This window comes from Chelon labrosus (assembly GCF_963514085.1).
Source record: "Chelon labrosus genome assembly, chromosome: 13".
Lineage (NCBI taxonomy): Eukaryota > Metazoa > Chordata > Actinopteri > Mugiliformes > Mugilidae > Chelon > Chelon labrosus.
In genome coordinates, this window is record NC_140346.1 from 2,001,985 (window position 1) to 2,022,581 (window position 20,597).

At 39.8% G+C, this 20,597-nt stretch overlaps 2 protein-coding genes across 2 annotated transcripts; both read right to left on the reverse strand.

Annotated features, from left to right (window-relative positions):
• Window positions 1-3,678: 3,678 nt before the first annotated feature.
• rab38a (RAB38a, member RAS oncogene family) lies at window positions 3,679-10,434 on the reverse strand. Its single transcript, XM_084558661.1, has 3 exons — window positions 10,108-10,434; window positions 6,923-7,203; window positions 3,679-3,941 (listed from the first exon to the last, which is right to left on the reverse strand). Exons 1-3 carry the CDS (start codon window positions 10,307-10,309, stop codon window positions 3,786-3,788), a joined length of 639 nt encoding a protein of 212 aa, XP_084414787.1. The 5' UTR covers window positions 10,310-10,434; the 3' UTR covers window positions 3,679-3,785.
• A 984-nt stretch (window positions 10,435-11,418) lies between these two features.
• Window positions 11,419-20,062, reverse strand: ctsc (cathepsin C). Its single transcript, XM_084559395.1, has 8 exons — window positions 19,422-20,062; window positions 18,942-19,087; window positions 18,109-18,263; window positions 16,508-16,663; window positions 15,838-15,956; window positions 14,111-14,242; window positions 13,459-13,691; window positions 11,419-12,419 (listed from the first exon to the last, which is right to left on the reverse strand). The coding sequence occupies exons 1-8, from the start codon at window positions 19,579-19,581 to the stop codon at window positions 12,153-12,155; spliced, it is 1,368 nt and encodes a 455-aa protein (XP_084415521.1). The 5' UTR covers window positions 19,582-20,062; the 3' UTR covers window positions 11,419-12,152.
• Between the last annotated feature and the right edge of the window lie 535 nt (window positions 20,063-20,597).

Here is a 20,597-nt window from a genome sequence, read left to right on the forward strand (position 1 = left end):
ACACACTGAAATTTTGGTTCATAACAACTCTGAAAGCCTCAGCTTCAAGCTGCTTGGGACTGTTTGAGTAATGTGGAGTATCAGGGAGATGTCAGTCACATCTGGTCACAGTCACAAAATACACCGACCGGCCTGAGGTATGAAAACTCTACAATTAAATTCATAGTACCAGAGACCCCTTTTACAAAGGATTTTCTATTTTGGTACTCCTAAATGTCTCCTGCTGGACTTGTGTATTTGACTTGAACCCACTTTTATTCAAACAAGTATAAATGATAAAGTAATTCAATCTACAATGTAAAACTTATGTTAAATGTTTGAAAGAAATATTATTTGAATGTTAGCAAAGCCTTCTGCATGGTGAGGAGATGCAAAGGACTGAGTCACAGGTGTGGCTGTGCCAAATCCAAAACTCTCACTAGCTATGAATTAATCCAAGATATCAGTGAATAACTGCAGTTTAATCAACGGCGATTTACTAATTTGATCACTTATATGATACCATTAGTTTCAATAAACCTGGTGGACACAGGTTTTGGCCATTATTACACAATACTGAATTTTGCATTTAAAATTATTTTGTTGAAAACACATAATTTACAGAAAATACAGTGTCTTTACATATTATTTAATGTAGTGTAGGCTATTCCGAAGAAATTATATTTCTAGGAAATTTTTGACTTGTAGGATAATGTATAGGAGGTCTGCTGCAGTCACAATGTGCTCTGCTGCAGAGAATTTTGTCAGATGAACGTTTCATGTTGTATCTGCTGTTTTAAATGATAAACACTGTAAGAACCCCGCTCCTATCCACCTTCCGAGTTTGTCTGCTGGTCATGATGCTGATCTGGGCTAAGCTCTTTTACTTGTAGTTTCTCCACCAGAAGTCACTACAGAAATTATTTTAGATTATATCAAATTAAACAATGGCTAAAACCTCCAGGTCTTGGGTCTCCACGTCCATCATTGTCAGCGAGGACTACATTACTGCTGACATATTCTGCTTAGGGCATTAAAATAATTATAACTTTCATATCAGACCGTGGGATGCAGATTGGCATTGACCCCACAGCTGTGTTGGATGGGTTTCACCAGCTGAGCTGTTTAGAGACATCTTACATCATATTTTGAACAAAAAATATCTTCCACCAGGAAGGACAGCAGCTGAACTCACCTATAGTTCATTTAAATAGGTGTTATCACCTATGTTGACCTGGTTACTGTAAACTGACAGCTCACTCCCCTGGTAATGTGTTGCATTTGTTACATGAAGTTCAAGTTCAAAGTTAAAAGAAAACATCTAAAGCTTTATTATGCAGACTTTTTCTTTTGTGACTTGGCACTCTCTACAGTCTCAGAGTATAATTCACTTTCACACCACTGTTGTAAGATAGCTTAACCTGTGTCCAAAAGGGCAACTTTGCTAACATAACATTGCTGCAGAGTTTAATTTTGTGAAACTTTTGCCAGTGACTTATAGACAGTCCAAGATTTACCCTTGCTTGGCCTCTTGCTCTGTCACTTCTAAGCGTCCTCCATCAGCTTCTTTTCTGGACTATATGCCATGGTGTTTATACAGAAAAGACTGAGCCAGCATATCTCTGAAAACCCATTGATCCACTTGTAGTGTGATATATTGAGATGTAATGTTATCCACTTCTCACTTGCCCTGGTGAGCTCATCAGTGGACCCACTTCAGTTTGCCTACCAGCGCCACAGAGTAGATGACACCTCAGGGAGCACTCAGATGACTCTGCAGTTGTTGGCCTCATCCAGGATGGGGAAGATGGAGAATATAGAGGACTCGTCTGAGATTTTGTAGTCTAGTGCCAGGAAAACTGTCTGCAGCTGAATGTGGGGAAAACCAAGGAGCTGGTGGTGGATTTCCGCAGAGACAAACTCACACCACATACACCGGCCACGCTAGAGCGCTTGATAAGAAAGGCCTGAACAGACTCGACCCGCTAAGGGCACTTAGGTCCTTGGGAGTGCTGGGAGTGCTGGGAGCGCTACTGAGATCCTTGTATGACTCTGCTGTTGCATCAGCCATATACTAGTGAGTTGTCTGCTGGAGCAGCAGCATCTCAGAGGACAAAAACTGACTGAATCGACCGGTGAAGAAGGTTGGCTCTGTTCTGGGCTGCCCTCTTGATGCTGTGGAGGTGGTGGGTGATCGGAGGATGATAGCAAAGCTGTCATCCCTGATGGAAAACCAGTCCTACCCCCTTCATGGTGCTATAACCGCACTGTGCAGGGCTGCGTAAATGAGCGTCTCCGCAGGTCCTTCCTTCTTGCTGCCGTGAGGCTGTAACCAAGCATGCTCCCAGTAGACCACAAATGTATAACTATTGTTCTATTTAACCGTATATTTTTTGTATTCATTTAATGTTTACATGTCCTTGTCTTATGCACTGTCCTTAACCATATGCTGCTGTAACACTGCAAAATTTCCCTACTGTGGTATAAATTAAAGGATTATCTCATCTTATCTTGACTGTACCTAATCGTTACATAGCGCCAGGCATTCATGCATTCAGGGTACTGAGTGGAAAGGAAAGAGGCACCATTGTCCCCTAAAATTGCATTAAACTTTAACTTAACTTATAGCAATAGTTAAGCTGTAAATATACAGTAAATCATATTAGTTTAGACTCAAACAGACAAACGACAGCCAGGCGGTCAGTAAAGATATGGTTTATTCACATGGACATTTTTGAAAACTGGATACATCTTTGGTTCTATAATCTGTCTTAGTTTGCTGTATATAATATGTACACAGTTGTAGACATATTTGCATTTATTCCATAATTACAAATATTACAAACATTTCACTGTGGAAAAGAAGTTTAATATGAATCCTCCTCGTTTTAACACTACTTTCTTCAACGCACATTCTGTGTTTATAATGCAATTCTACTGAACACATTGCCATAGAATCGGGTTGAATTCTACCTCAACGGTGAAAAGAAGAAGAAGAAGAAATATGCACATTTAGGAGCATTTATAAATAATATATATAGTGTATATATCTATTGAGAACATTAAATTAAATGTTTTGTATTAGAAAAGGCACTTTAATTACATAAACTGCTTTACATTACATTATTGGGGGCACATAAAGACCCAAAAAAATGACCATGTAAAATAAACCATTTTATGTGGCTGTGGTCTTACCAGGACTGAGAGGGGACTGCTTTGGATGGTTGGTGGAACTCTAAATTCGCTTTTTGCTTGCTCATTAGCTAAGAATGAAAAATAAAAAATGTTATCAGGGATGGGTACGGAGGAAAAATTACAGTAGACGAAAGAAACAGAGATGACAATGTGAAGGAGAAAGAGAGACAGCTCTTCCATGGTGTCTGCAGTGATTACCTCTGCAGACCTTTGGCGTAGATATTCTGTGATTTGCTGCAACCTCTCTGTGCATGTGTTCATTAACTCCATCCCCATGGCAACCGAAGTGGCAGTGTCAAGGCTTGAAGTCGCCCAGAGGGTGACCTTGCCTTCGACAAACGCACACAGCTGCATCCATCTCTCTTTCCCTCTTTCAGTCTCTGTTTCAATCCATCCATTTCTTGAGCCAGCTGCCTCTCTGTCATCCACTCACAACCCCCACCCAAAACCAGCCACCCACCCATCTGAGCTACCAGGCAAAAAGAGCTGGCACCCATACCCTCGTCGTCAAACACAGCCAAAGTAGTTCTCCCTCTGTCTTCTGCTCACACACCAGCTCGACTTTGTGTGTAATGAGATACAAAAAGACGTCTAACTGTCGGGTGGTACTGTTACTGGGACCTGAAGCAGGCGGAGCATGTCCCGCCTTTGTCCTTCTCTAACTGAGGTATGATGGTGTCGGGGATCTCTGACTGGAGCATGTCGTTCTCACTGGCAATGATGTGTTTCACCAAGCAGTTAGCTGCTTCGTCGATGTTGATGTTTTCCTGAATGTAGACAAAAAAGGGAAAGATGATATGGAGACAGGGTGAATAAAGATACAGAATACGGAATGAAGAAGATATATCAGTGAATGCTAACACTGTGACGAGCTACCGAACAAGACGCAGATAAAAAAAAAAATGTGTGCAGGAGGAAAAACCCGTGAGAAGAACCTGTGAGAGCAGGTGAGTGACTCAAATGGACCGTAACTAAACTGAATAGATGGATGAAGCACCAGGCAGCAGCCGTGACGTGAACACAAACTGAAAGGGATCTTTGCATACATTTATTCACAGTGGCTGCCAGTGGTCTAAGACAGAGACAAATGACAATGCAGCATCACCTCCACTGACACGCAAACACACAATGGAGAATACAGCAAAAACAAAGCAGTTGTGACTAGTAAAGCAAAATGTGAGACGTGTATGAATTGTTCATTCGCATAATGTCAGGAAAATATGTACCTGGAATATTCAGCATGATGGCAGAATGGAATCCATATCAATAATTCATTAGTCCCAATCGGAAACCGTTCATATTAAAGATGCAAGCACATTCTAATTCACAACGCAAAGACTACAGCCAATGGCCAAATAGTATGCGCTTTCTGTGTGAAAAGAAATAACTCTTTATACCAGCAGGTTGCAGTGGTCTGTTTGTCATTAGGAAGGGGACTAGCCACAGAAGCTAGGACTAGCTAGGACACCAAGAAGCTAGGAAGACACTGGTCTCTCCTGAATGATGCCGATCAGTTGGTTGACAGTTTATTCATTCTAGATGATCATGTCGTTTGATGTATGTGAATGTTCGTTGAGAGGACGCGCCCTCTTGACTTCATCGTTTTTTTGGTTTTTTTTTTTTCACTTTAATCACACTGGTTTGCTAAGCTGAACAGTCACTCAGTGATCTCTCTGACTCTCTGACATACTGAGTAATATAATTAGTGTCAATGGTGCCGACACAACGCTCAAACAAGGGTCACAGACGCTCACTGACTGCCCGACACCAGCAAGGGGCTGACTGGTGTGTAGAAAAGGTAGATAGAAAAGCACTATATAGAAACAAGACCATTTATAAGAAGGAAGGAAAGTCTGACAGGGAAGTAACTAGTGAGAATTAGTTATTCAAATTTGGAAAGGAAAATTTATGTCAACGTTAAACAACTGTTAAAACCATATCAGTGTGAACTGCACTGAATAACATATCATTTTAAATCCTCTCTTAAAACACATTTTTTCTTTTTGCGTCTCAGCATGAGATGTTGGTTCTTATTGTTTGATTGGTTTTATGATTTTAATCTTGTTTCTGATTTTTCTATGTGTTTTATATATTCTCACGTCTGTGTACAGCACTTTGGCCAACTGTGTTGTTTTTAAAGTGCTGTATAAATAAAGATTGATTGATAGATTGATAGACTGATAAATTGATAGATTGATTCCATACCAAAATGTATCATCCCTTAAATTGTATCTCAATGTCATGTCCCATGTATCTGGACACATATCAGATTATTTTATAACAGAGAGATGCACATCCCTAAAAACACTATTGAACACAGAGTAATTGTCAGCTAAGTAGGACAAAAATAAAGCAAAAAACATACTCAGAAACTTTACTCAGATGGAGTTTGCCTTGGTTGAGAAGGATGTGAACGAGTGTACGAGTGTAACTCAACACAAACCTTTCCATATGTTATGATCTGTTAGACTTACTCTTTTCTTCCAAAATGACCCCCCCCCCCCCTAGAAAACACCTTTTCTATTCTCTGCCAACTTCACTTCCCTCCTAAAGTGTGCATGCAGAACATGTCCAGAGCCTACCAAGATAAAAGTTTGTAATAATTGTTTTGGCAGGCTTTTTAAACAGTGAGCTCAGAATGCCTGAGCTATCCCTCTGATGCCATATCAACTCTAGAATAGACTGTGATTCAGCTCAAAGAGAGGCTGGTACACAGTCTTGTACAAATGAGGTCTGAGGGATCAAGATGCACATCACTTAAAATTAATTTTAGACAATTACTATTACATAATTACTAAATAACTTCCTTTACTCTTCTTTCACTGCAGCACGTCTATTTACACTATCACCTTCACCTTGTGATGGTATAGGCCTTTGTTATGTAGAAAAATCTCTCAAAAACAAATCTCGTCACATGCAAAAACAAAAATGTCTTCATTCAGATGCAGATACTTTCTATTACTGCAGCTGTGCACCATACATAGAAAACTGATTTTGTATTGAGCACTATAATTAAGTTTTATTGCAGTTTTTGTACTGTACATGGACGTGTGAAGCATGTGTGTGTCTTGGTCTATTTTCTTCTTTTACCACCCAGCTGTGAGATTCCTAGCTGCCTCAGTGAGGACTTGAGCTGAGTGTCAGTGTGCCAGTGCGTAGCACACATCTGAATGAAAAACACTTGTACGGATAAATACAGAGTCACACAGTACACTTTGAAAATCTGAAATAATTCAGGATGAAGTTTTCGATTAAAGTTGAGGATCAAAACAAAAAGGGCACAACAGAGAATAAACACGTCTCTTTTACAATTAGTGCAAAACTGTGGTTGTTATATTCCCTCAACATTCCTGGGCATTTTGTCTGGACGATGATAAGGCACCTGAGGTAAACGCTGCTGACCTGAAATAACACAGAAGGTACGTGTGCACTGAGACGCTTTGAAAATTCAGCAGAGCTCTGTGATTGGGCCTTTATTCATATGCAAATACTGAAGAGACTGAGACTGTGCTAAACTCAGCACTTTTAAACGATTTCCTCAGATCCTGAATGTGCCTCTGTGGTGGCATCTCTACAGGCTAATCAGGTGCTGGCTCTCTGGAATCGAGGAGTCAGCTGTCCCTCAAGGACATCTGAACAGAAAGGGCACGTCTGCTGACATGCAGGCTCAAATCTCAGAGCTGATGCTGAAGGAATGTCTTTGTTTCATTGTAGTTACGTCACTGCTGTGAGTGTGTCTCATTCTCACCTTAGCAGACGTCTCGTACCACCCCACAAAGCCATTCTCCTGGCAGAACTGCTCCATCTTTATTCCGTTATTGGTCAGTACGTCCCGACCCTGGTCACATTTGTTAGCCAAAAGCACGGTGGCCACATGTTTCCCATTGGCAAGTGTCAGTTTGGAATCCAAGTCCTCCTTCCATTTCGTGACGGCCTCAAAGGAGGCAGGCCGTGTCACATCAAACACGATGAAGGCGCCCATGGCTTCTCTGTAATACACACGGGTCATGTTGCCGAACCTCTCCTGACCTGGAAGACACAACAAAGACACGCACAAGGTAAAGGAATTATTGTTTTGTACCGGGGTGTAGTTCTAATCCAATTTACTCATTTTATCACACTCCCATTTCATACGTGCTTGCATGCATTCTCTACGTACCTCACCTCCTTCTCCATTCACGAGAAGCAGCATGAGGGAGATAAGAGGCAGACACGCAGAGAGAGGAGAGGTGTGTCTTTGGTGTGTGTGCTTGCCTGTGAGATTGTCTGTAAAAACTCCTGAGGGTAAAATTAATTTGATAAGCTCTGTTGGAATGTTGTATCCACACAGATTGTCCCATCCATAATGTCTGCTATAACACCATCAGCCATTCAGTTGGCGAATACAATCAGCCTGTGGGCTAGTTGTTTTCACAACATGTATGAGCTAAAACCCTAAACTGGTTTTCCAAACTGCTCAGCGGGAAAATATATTATAGATAATATTCATTTATTTATTTCTTGTTGAGTCCCACAGGATTATTTCTTACCTGAACAGGTGGTTCAGAGCAAAGGGTCAGCTGCAGAACAGCTGGGAGGAGGAAAGTCTTCCACAAGGACATAACAGAGGGGCAGATGCTTGTCGAATACTCTTTCTTAAGCAAAGTGTTTTCAGTGACACTAAGAAAAAGATATTTAATTACGAGTTTAAAACTCAACTTATCTGATTCATCAGACTTGTGTGGGTGTAGAGTGATCAGATTTCACTGAAAGTTGAAACCTTTGCGTCTTAATATAGGTGCCCAAAATATGACATATAAATCTATTCAGGTTTTCTAAGGTTACCATAGGACGATAAGATCCACACAGCTCACCATAGTCAGTGTGATTTTAAAAGGCAGAGCAGTGTTTAAAGCTCCTGAAATAAGTTCTATATATCTCACTTATTTATACACGGTAAAGCTCTGTGAAGCTGTCAGCCTGTCAGCCCAGGCCTCAGCAAAATTGCAGACCAAAATAGAATGGTTCAAGTTGTTTATCTTGGGAAATGCACAAAAAACTGCCAGGGATTTATTATAACTGTGGCATGAGAAAACTTTAGTCTGTTAAAATCCCCAAACAGACCTGCAGTTGTGATGAGCAAAGTAAAAATACTCAACAAGAAATATATGTTTTGCAGACATTGTTTGTTAACTGGATATAACTTGAAATGCCATGAAAACTAAACTGGGAACCAGTATGATGAGGTAATTCTGATTATTTAGGCTTTACCACTGCAAGGCTTCCACTTGAGTTTGGGAGCACACAGAGTACAGCACAAAACCTATAGCAGTTTTCTCTGAGGGAGACACTCATCTTTGTTTCATAAAAGAAGCTTTCTGTATACAGGAGCTTGGGCCTCAAATCTGCCTCACATGAGTTTCAGACACATGACTGCTTGCGCTTACCGGAGAGAGCGCACAAGAGGGGAGAGAGCAGCAGGTCAGACGATTCTTCTAAAACTCAGCCGACACTCATGTGACACGAGGCTGCTACAGCCTTTAGGTTTGTCATCTAAGCCAACAGCATCACGGTCAAAAGCCTGCATTACTTCTGATCTCTGTGGTCGCCCGAGGCAATGAAAGCATCGAAAAGTAACAAGAAAAAGTATTACGATTTCTCATGGCCGTAGCTTTCTTTCATCACACCCATCCACTGTGGTGTAGTGAGCAACATATAATACAAATATGTAATATAAAATACAAACACAAAATTTAGAATAAATTAAAAAGAATAAAAAAACAAGTGGAGATGTGATTGAATCACATGGTGATTCAAATTTAGGTAAAAATACATGCTGTGCATTTATCATACACATAGTTTTAAAGCAAGAAGACTGAGATCAAATGATAGAAGCAGGAAATATGTTTGTAATCTGGGCTGGGAATCTGTGTTCCTATTTTACTGGAAATTAGATCAGATTATTTCAAATCCAGGCCCAAATGACCAGCTGATGCAGAGCTTTATGCCAATGACCTTAAAGTGGAAGACAGTTGTTATGGTTGATTTCAGATTTATCATGTGGTATCATGATGCTCCCTCACCGTCACGTGACGTAAAGGCTCATTTTATGGTATGAAATTAATCTTTTTTTTTTTTTTTTCTTTTCAACATGTGATGCAGAAGCGCCTCGCCAGGTGGTTTGAAGTGAGTTATGCCAACAGGTCAGCTGGTTCACATGAGGAACATTAACCCTTAATATTCTCCCTATAAAAATATTTTAATCAACGTTGCAATAGACCTAACAGCATGTTCCAGTGCAGCGAATCTGTTTATCTGGACTAAATGAGAAATCAGGCCTCACGCCAACTCTCAAAGTTTTAATTTGAGTGGCCAAACTCTGATAAATGTTTCTTCAATTATTCTGAAAGCTTAGTCTCTGACTAAAAACAAAAGCACACATTGAGGAGGGGAAATTCATTTTAAAGCAATCATTTCAGTGTGTTATTGTGAAGCTGATTCGTCAATTGTTTGACCAAGAAAGAACAGCAAAAATAATTAGAAACACAATTTTCTTAGGACTACTAACATTAAAGAATTCAAATCTAGCCTTAAAGTCACTTCATTTAATTTCCCTAAGGGAAATGCGCTTCTTTAATTATCTACCAGCTTCTTTTTCATCTTTATCTTCATATGAAAATAATAACTTTCTAAAGAAAGCTAAAACAATGAACTAATGTTGTTTAACGCCCATTGTTGACCACTGGATGTTAATAAAGCTGTTAAAAAAAGATCCACGTAAATTCCTTACATAGCCTATTTATCTATTTGAAGATACTTCTAAACCATGTGTAAAGTTTGAGTCGGAGGAAAGGAAGTCACAGAAACTAACATCTGAGTGTAATTCCAAACTTTTTATCAAATGTTCTGTCTGCGTGTGACCTGCTATTTCCCTGCGTAAAAGCTGCACCGTACCAGCGATGTCCCACAGCTGCAGACGCACCGTCTCCTGGTCCCAGTTGAGGACTTTGAGTGCGAAGTCCACCCCGATGGTGGCTCGGTAGTTGGGGCTGAAGTTGTGATGGACATACCGCTTGATGATGCTGGTCTTGCCGACCCCGAGGTCCCCTATCACAAGAATCTTGTAGAGGTGCTCCTTGTGGTGGTTGTTCTGCATGGCGACCGAGGAGGGCGAGAGCTGAGCATGAATCCACAGTAATGGAGAGGGCCTGCGGATGAAAGGGGAGCAGCAGAGGACAGCACAGAGAAACGCGGAGAGAGCTGGGAGCGAGAAGGGGAGGTGGGAAGTGGAGCGGAGACGTCTGGACCTTGTGACTCACACCGAGGAGCTGCCAGGGAGAGCCGGGATGGATTCAAGTTGTCCAAAGAGATAAGTGTTTAGATTACCAGGAGTAACAGACAACACATAGCATACTTCCTCACATGTAAATGAGCTAATTTAATAATTAATAATGAATTACCCATTATAAGCATCAAAAGTCTTAACCGTGCAGCAGAATGCTCCGTTAATACGGTATGTTGCGCATTCAACTACCAGACTTGGTTTCTGATGCATCAACATATATATAATGTTGTAGTGTTGTTGCTGGTTAAGGTAGAAATAAGGTGGAAAAATAAAAATAAAAAAGTGTAACTAGGATAAATACTATGAGAATTCTTGTACTTTTACATTTAAAATAAAAAATGATGAACAAAATCCCACCATGGTGGTTAGCACTGATGCCTCACAGCAAGAAGGTTCTGGGTTCGAATCCATGCTGACTGGGGCCTTTCTGTGTGGAGTTTGCATGTTCTCCCTGTGTCTGCGTGGGTTCTCTCCAGGTACTCTGGCTTCCTCCTTGGTTGTCTGTCTCTCTGTGTTAACCCTGTGATGGACTGGCGACCTGTCCAGGGTGTACCCCTGATGAATGAATGAAAAATCCCACCTAATACTACTTGTCTGAAGACCCCATTGATTTGATGTTTGCAATGTGTTCACTAGAGCTTGCAGAGAACACAGCCACATACCCCGTTAGAAAATGGTGTGCACACTTATGTCACCTTTTTCAGTGCCACTGCAAATTGCATATAATGGTATAGAAGTTCTGATTCAGTCTGACATTTTTACATCACAAAAACCCACCACTTTAACAGAAGTGTATACTTTAAAAAAATACCAAAGATACAAAAGACTATAAGTCACATCCAATTGCCCAGAATTTAAAGTGATGTTACCTCTCTAACACATAAAACATTCATTGATTCAACAACAAAAGGGAGGCAGAATAAAAGGCTCCACAATCAGTTGCTTTATTAATCGATTCAGAAATCACTGGAAGTGCTCCACAGAGAAACATGTCAGTCTGTTTGATGCAAGGACAGAAGATATACTAATTTTCCATCGTGCTTCCCTGAGACAAAGATTAATAGTCCTGCACCTGACAAAAACACAGACTTCTCAATTCCCTTTAAATGTTACAATTACAGCGTGTGCCAATCCACTTTGATTTCAAGTTCGCACTGGCAGTTCTAGCTTGAATTAGGCAGTTAGTCAGTGATATAAAAAAAAAAATACATCATCAGTTGCGGACATTGTAAAGTCTGAGAAGTATTATGGCTTCCCTTCAATTAAAATCCATTTTTTTAAGAAATGGGATGTAGGAATACTTTTACATCCCCATGTCGCCATTTTTGCAGGATAATTTACTAATCAACAGTAACCAGTGAAATAAACTAGAGACAACTGTAAACACTTAAGAATCTGACAGCTGGTTACAAAGAAGGAAATGTTCACACTCATTTAGAATGAGATATTTTGATTCAGATTTTGGGTTGATTTCCCTTTAAAATTTTTATCAGTCAACATTACTGTTAAAGCAGAAATCCGTAGCTTTTTATCTTAATGTGCAATTTTCAAGGTTTTCTAACTTGTAGGATTAGGGAGGAAGAAGACTAATTTACTTTGAAAACAGATTTTAAAGTAAAATCTGTTATCAACTCCCATTCTGAGTTTCCGGCTTCTACAGTTTGGGGATAGGTTTGGCTGCAACTGCAATGCTCTCGATAGAACACTCGTCACTTCCCCGGCGGATTCGGAAGTAGCCATTCTCGCCCCAGGTGGTGCCCCAGCTGTTCTTCACAATCCAGTACTTCTGTCCGGTCTTGTGGCAGTGGCCATACCCCACTAACAGCACAGCATGGTTGGTCAGCTCGAATGGGTTGAAGGAGTCTGCAAGGAATGTGTGGTGGTAGATGCCTTCCTTGTAGTGCATGAAGTCAGGGTAGACCTGTGGACATAAGAAGAATTTACACATAAGTTCAAATAGAATTCATTCATTGTTGGGGTAGTTGAATGTCACCATTTTGTTGGCTTGGATGTGGTTTGAGGTTAGCAATTTAAAGCTATACTTGCAAAGATTTAGGGAATCATTATGTTTAAAGCAATGGCATAATGCAATTTGTGGTTATTAAAAAAAAAAAAACTGAAATATTTGAAAAGAAGTAGCTTAATGAGTTACTGTATACTGCAAGTTTTCCCTCAGCATGTACATGCAAGGTGAGCCACCATTCTTAATACAAAGAACACCTGAGGCAAAACCATTGACCTTTAAGCTTGCAAGAATTTCTGCTAAGTTGTGAAAATGAATTAAAGCAGAGCTCAGACTACAGGATTTAGAAAATCCTACCCAGTTCTTAAATATGGTTGCAAAACACTTTAGGAGAAACTTCAGATATCCTGCTTTCTAATCTCCAACTTGCACACGATCCAAAATTAGTAGAGCAAAACACTACATTACTATAAGATTACAAGCTCAGGGAGCATTGAATGCACCACCATACATTATCTGTTAGGGGAAAGGACACAGTGACTGCGGTACAACAACTTGCTGTAAATCTACTGATCCATCAGTCCAGTAGGTGGCTTTAATGCACCTCCAATCCAGCCTGACAAAGTAAAACTCGTAATTTGTAATACTTTAGAGAGGGAAAAACCCAAAAAATATGTATGGATGTGAAAATGGTTGGGGAAACACGGTCAACACAGAGTATCTGTTCTTCAGAAGGAAGTGGAGAAGAGAGCTAAATATTTGTAACAGTAGTATGGTAGTTACTGCCGGTGTAGAAGGAATTTTACTTTTGCTTGACAACACCATTAGCTATTCCATGTCCTTGCAGACTTGTTTCTCTCATCTCTCTCCCTCTCAAAAAAAATAAATAAATTATATTATAGGTTTATCTTTAAGACACCTTAGAAAACAACTTCTCAAGCAGTAGAAGTTATTCCTGGTTGTTCAATGAACACAAAAGAAATATCAGTTGTTTTACCTCAAAGGCCACTGCCATTGGTCCATTCTTGACTAGCTCCAGCATCATGGCCATCTCACTGCAGCCGCCATAGAATCCACCAACATAGCCATATTCTGCCGCGTACATGTGTCCACAACTCTGAGGAACGCCACACGGAGAGTTCTTTGCAATATATGGAAAGCATGACTCATCCACGATGCCGAAATCCTGCACATACTTCCCAATTAGATATGGGAACCCACCATCACAGCCTTGAAAAGGGAGAAAAACATCTGGTTTGCTCAAAAGATAAAACATTCTGAACTGTGCAAAATATTTTTAAGGCTGTCTCGACTTTCTTACAAGCTAAAATCTATTATGCGGTGCAAGACGGAAAAATGAAGACGCTTTTTACAGATCTCTTTAAAGTAATTAGCAAATAAATCACTAATCAGGGCAGGTAAGAAATGCTTGACTTTCAGATGGTAGTGAGGATACACTTTCCAAAAAAACACTTCAGCATTACTTGCTCTGATAAGGTGGTAGAAGGCTGCAAAGACATTTTCCCTGACCATCATGTATTACAATATGAATGTTTTACACAGTACATCACATACATTTTCCAACTGCCACCCAATGTATATTGAATCTGCATTAACTATTTTAAAGTGAATTTATCAGATTAGTTTACCTTGAGAGTATTCAGAGCAGGAGACCACTTGTTGAGGGCTGAGGATAGGGGCTTCACTGTTGTTGGTGAGAATTCGAACACGAGCCTCCAGCATTCCCATGGAGGCGAAGGAGTAGCAGCTTCCACATGATGCTGAAACAAAACATGAGAGATTTACACCAAAGGGAGTACACACAGGAAGAGAATAGCACGTGGGGAGATAACAAACGAAAAAATTAAATACTGCAGACTGTACTGCACACATGATACACCTATGAAATAAAAATCCTAATAAGTTGCAACTGTATACTTTAATAGAACATTTATTCAAGAATGCATTATACCACTCAGCAATTAATGTCTCTGTAATGTCCCTGCCCGTGTATACTTATCAGCCACAGCTATGCGTAATAATGGAGCAAGGCTCAGAGACGGACACACTGATTAAAGGAACTGGTTACTAAACACAGTGTGAGACACCAAGTTCTTAATAAAATGCTCTGCAGAAACAAATTAGGCCAGGCAACAGAGGCTGCAGGGATTTGCAGGGTGATCTAATTGCGGTAATGATTCAAGTCAGGCTGACACTGAACACTTTATTGAAGACCTTTTGTTTCTTAAGACTAATAAAAGCCATTCATATAGATTAAAGATCTGCACTAGAGGGAAACTTGTGCTGTTACTGTCAAAGTTCCATCGCAAGCCTTGAGGAAACTGTCTGGGATTGCTGTGACATCTACGACATTAACAGCCACGATCCTACAGCACATGAGACCATAGACCATTAACTGCACACCATATCTAAGCTCCTTTTTACATGTTTCTTTTATATCAACTACTGGTATTCCTCGGGTAAACCCACATGAAGCAACTGAGGTTTATATGTAGCAAAATGAGTCATGGTATCGCAAATCTTTAATCAGGTCTGATGCTCACATCACCAGAAAAGTATGACCAGAAATATGTAGAACGTCTCTTGTCTATGACAAGAGCGCAATGAAAATATACAGATATCAAACATTTGTCAGACAGAAGTTTTCTGTAGGTTAAATGCAAACTAGTCACTAAAACATGTGGCGTGTCAAACACTGAGAAAGAAAAATGTTTTTCCTTTCACTATTAGTACCTATAGTGTGCCTGGTTAAAAGTTTACCAAAGTATTGGCAGCTCTGATACAGTGTATGGGTCCTCCTTGCATCACAGCCTTCGTAAGGCCAGCCAGACCAAGTCATCCTCAATCCCACCACTTTTTGTGGACAAAAATGGAACCTACAAAAGCTGGACTCATAACACAGAAGCAAAATAAGCCTTATAGCACTGCACAGTGGCTTAGAGGCTTCTCGTGAAACACTTCAGACCTCTCCACATCCTTAAACCCCACCCTACAGAGACCCTCTCAGACTCTCAAAGCACTCAGCACGCATAATCTCTCCACTCTCACACTAGGCTGTGCAGGAACACAAGAGGAGGGCAGAAAACAGACCCAGAACTGTCAAGAGGGAAGCAAAGCAGCTGTTGAACTGCTGCTTCTGTCAGTTTCTAGCTTACTGACAGCTGGTTGAATGTAAAGGTATGATCCTGCTTTTTTTTTTTATTTTTTATTAAATGTCTATGTCATGTGTGAATGTGAAAAATACAGTTATGTTTCAGTCCTTTTAAAACAGATCTTTGGGAGAACTTGAAATTTCCTCAGCACTAAACAACAACTCTTTCAAGGTTTCTACAGAATAATAATAATAAAATGTCACCTTGGTTTCTCACAGGGCTGACAAAGTTAACACCATCAACATTTCTCCAGTCCCAATGCTCAGGCAAACCTGCCGCCATCTTGGCTACATCAGCTTTCACAGGCGCAGGGCGAACACGCCTAAAGTAAAAATAAAGAGTCACATTATGTAGGCATTTTCCATCTGACATTTGCATTGAAAAACTGTTGCAGAATAACAACATCTAAATCAACTGTAAGGAGGATCTGTTAGTCCAAATAATATTTGAAGGTTTTAAAGGGTTCATTTCAATTAGCTTTTGATTGTGCATGTGTCACTTCTATTCTGGGTGAAGTACATCTTTATTTTACACTTGAGTGATTGGTGACCAACTGAACTGGGAGCCTGTCACACACTTTCAGTAAAAAGCAGTATGATAGCCTCATAATATGTCTTTCAAAAAAATTGGAACTCCTTATTGGTGAAAGAGGCACTCATCATCTTGGCACTGAGAGTCATCTGTTTTATGTGGTGATGGCGTACTAGTACTGTGTAAACAGCTTCATCAACCAAATACCCAAAAGAGACACACCTGCAAAATGTTCTCATAATGACTATAAAGACTCTTGATTCTTGATTTTTTTTTTTTTTCCCACCCATGACAAATGACATGGTCGAGAGTATAAAATGGGAAATGTAAGTAAATACTCACACTGGGATACGTGAGGCAGGGCCTCCTGCTCTGTACTGCAGCTCCTGTAAAGTGTACATCTCGTTCTCCGGATAGGGCACAGCCTTCCATGAGCTCTGAACAGCATTGATGGCATCAATGAAGTCCAGGTTGTGTTTGTACGGCTTCTGTAGCAGCCTGGCGGGAGAATGATGTCACGTGTGAGGTTTCGTTTTAAAAAAAGATGGGCTCATCTGCCCCTCAAACAAAGAGAAAAAGGAGCATCATGTTGTGTAACCAATATTATATGTGTACTTTGTGAAATCTGTACATCCATGGACAGAGAAATACAGCACTACAATAAAATGAACTTGTGTGAAGCAAAATACTTACGATGAATAACACACATACAACAGAGTTCCTTTTTCTTTAATCATTTCCTGTCTACCTCTACTCTGTCAACTGTCAAATAAAATCATATGGTTTTTCATGATACAGTTAGACAAGGGACCAAAGACAAGGCGGGTCTACTGTAACGTGCAAATCCACTTGTTTTAATAAAAGTGAAAGTTAATTTCCTAGGTTTCTCATTTCTTTTAATGAGTTCTTTTTAATGTACTGTCTTAGCTAGAACAAACACACTTGTGAATATAATATCTGTACTAATTTATGGGGTGTTACATATTTAAACCATCTTTCCCAATATGACAAAAAAAATGTTCCAATTTATAGTTGATAGATGCTATCCTCTATTTTCTTGTGCAAATGTCAATTGTAATGTCCATCCATGTACACAGTTTAGAACCGTTTAACCAGCCATCAGCAGTACATATGTTATATCTCTCTTTGATCAGTGTTTAGGCAAATATCCTTCAAGGGGTATTTCTCTTTTTAAAATATGTTGAAGGGCAATGTGTATCTTTCTCAAATAGTCTTTGATAATAGTAGTTTACTTTGGTAAACTTTTCAGTTTCAACTGTGAGGCTCAGGTAGGATAGACGGCATTATATAGTCTGAGGGGACTTCCACAGTTCTAACTAAACACTGACCAAATACAGCTGTTTCCATGTAATCCGCATTGCTTGCAAGTTGTGATGAGATGATCTATTCCCATAAACACAAATGAGCACAAAAATGTATCAAATGTTTGTAAGGACTATCTGAATCTAGTTTAGCAGAAACAAGGAAGGTGAACTTACATACAAACAAAAATAGAGCTATGTGGAGTTGTTCTTCTATTTGTACGAACCTGAGCTGAAGACTGACGATATTTTAAATTACAAGTAAACTTGAATCTACTGGAACCTTGTAACTTGACACTTAAAATAACTTCATTTAAATCGAACTGGGGCTGTAGAGAACATGAATCGGCTTTACGCTGCCAGATACTGTCAATTGCACCGCCTCTTAAAAATATGAGATTCTCTGATGTAAATTCAATCTTACAGACCCGTTTCAAAGGTTTTTGAGAGTGACTACGACTAAGGTCACATCAGATGAGAAGCAAAGGAGTGAAAATGTAGATGTAACAAAACTGTCAAAACTACATGGCAGCTTTTCTAATACACCAGTCTTGTGGTTGAAAGTTTGGTTCCTCTATTTTTGCATTAGGGAGATTTACCAAACTGCTGTAGTTTACGTACTCGCTGCTGAAGAGCGGTTTGAGATCCGTGTGTGGGGTCACTGTTTTTACCCTCTTCCCTACAAAACAGGCCCAGTTACGTCCCAGAACATCATGGACCCAACCTGGTAGGGTCTGGTCGCAGTAGCTGGTCACCTTAGGGCCCTCCTGAGTGTACTGAAAGAGTTGGGGGACAAATGGATTATATACAACACTGTATTGTCATTTTATGCAAATGCAAATGCTCAGTTCCTTTAAGCAACTGAATTCACTGGAAATTAGTATATATTCAATTGTTTTTAGTAAATTATTCAAGTAGTCATTCCGTCATAAATTTGAGAAGGAATTCTGGGATCTATAAAGCAACAAATCATCTTCTCATATTGCCATTAAGTTAAATCAAGAACCAAACAATGAGGAAGTTGACCTCGTGGATAAATCATATAAACGGCTGGAAGACAGACAAGCCACGACACTTCCCTCCACTCAGTGTCATGTGAGTGACGAGAAATGACACATGACCACAAGATTAGATTTCAACCTACTGCTTTTGTATGTCGCACATTTTACAGATACCATCATTAAATAAAAAGAGAGGAAGCAGAGACGCTGAAAACCAAACCACGGAGGAGTTAAACCCTGCAACCACAAAACTTCCTTTCCACGTCATTTTAAAGTCCGCAATGGACAAAATTATAAGTTAAACTTTGACTACAGCCAGTCAGCAAGCTGGGCTAACTCAAGGAAGAGAAACAGTACATGCAAGCAGTGGACACTCGGCCAGCAAGGAGATTACATGTTTTGCAGCATTACAATGGCAAAATAGTGATATAATGGTGTCTATCCATCTTTTACCCTGAAGAAGGCAAACCATTTGTAGTCATTGATGACAACTTCAAAGCCCTGATTGTAGATGAGGGTGAAGAAGCCCGTGTTTCCCAGCTCATCTGTGGCTACAGACAGTTTCTCCAGGGTCACAGTCACTGTGCTCACATCTGTGGCTGAGGGGGAACGGAACATGATATAACAAATGACAGAAAATGTATCTAGACTCACGTTTTTAACATTCCAGTAATCTGTGCACAACAAAAATGATTGACCCAGTTTATTAAGTGTACTTCAATATTTATCTGTGAGGGTCATGTACAGAATTATACATATATTTAGCATCTGCTCTATCGCATCAGTGTTAGCTCAAAGCTAATTTAGATTAAAATAAAACAGGATACAGGACAACTGAAAGTAGGCCTCAACTTGTCACATGACTAAAAATTGAAACTATTGCCATGATCAGTCTCATTGTGTGATCAGTTTTTGGTATGTTGTGATCTTTACCTTCAGAGGAGCAGTTTACAGTCTTGTCCTGTCCTCCTTTGGACACCTGGAATATCCATGTTCCCAGCAGGTCCTCATAGGTGCAGTTGGCCGGTGTGTCACCCCAAGACCCCTCAACCCAAATCAGGAAGACACACAGGAGCACAGCGCTCAGCCTCATCTTTATACACACCTAGCTTACCTCCAAACACTAAAACCGACGCGCCCGAGAAACGCAAAAAGTCCTACCCTGATAATACTCTCCTTTGTCTCACTTGGACTTATCTGCGTCTCCGTCCTCTGTCCGCTATTTAAACTTTTACACAACCCCAAATTTTAACTTGTCCTGTCAAGATAGGTCGCTGCAACGACGCAACGCACATGCGCACACTTAGCTAGAACCTTAGCCAAGTAGCTAACGGTTACAAAAGATACGCCAGTATATTTTTAATATTTGTATCAATATTGGAGTATTTCCAAAACATTTACTCGCGTGTTATCCATTTATTAACATATATGCCAGTTCTAAACATGCAAAGAGTAGTACATTAAGACTTTTACACGTTTGGGACGTAACTACCGATACTTCAACGAACAAGGAAAAACTTGTCTGTGAATCTCTCGCGCTCTCCACCGTCCTTCGTCTTTTTTGGTTTCAGTTTCCTTGTCATGTGACCAACCAGCTGAAACAAGGCATGCGCAGTAGATGCGATAGGAGAAACGGGTGGAAAAATCTAAAAAAAGGCCGCAGGTGTTGCTGGTAAGATCTAAATTAAAACCATGCGATATTTATATTGCAGCAAATTATGTTTATATATATATATATATATATATATATATATGTGTGTGTGTGTGTAGGTGAATAAAAGCAAATATATAAATGAAAAGCATTTGTAAGACAATAACACTGCTAAAAACTAATAAAACATGCCTGTTTAGACTATTTGCTTATTTATTATTAATGTCTGTGATTTAGATGCATTTAATGTCAGGACCTGGATTTCTTTTATAGTTTTGGTCATTCACTGTACTGTTCTTTGCATGTACTCTTTATCAGTTTAACACTGTGCATTGTCCTATCATTTATCAATTGTCAGTGTTAGAAATGAATGTGTCCAAACTATTAATTCACTATTGGGTAAAGTGCAGTGTAGTGTATTTTATAAATGGAGTAAAAGAAGAAGCACCTTTATCGTC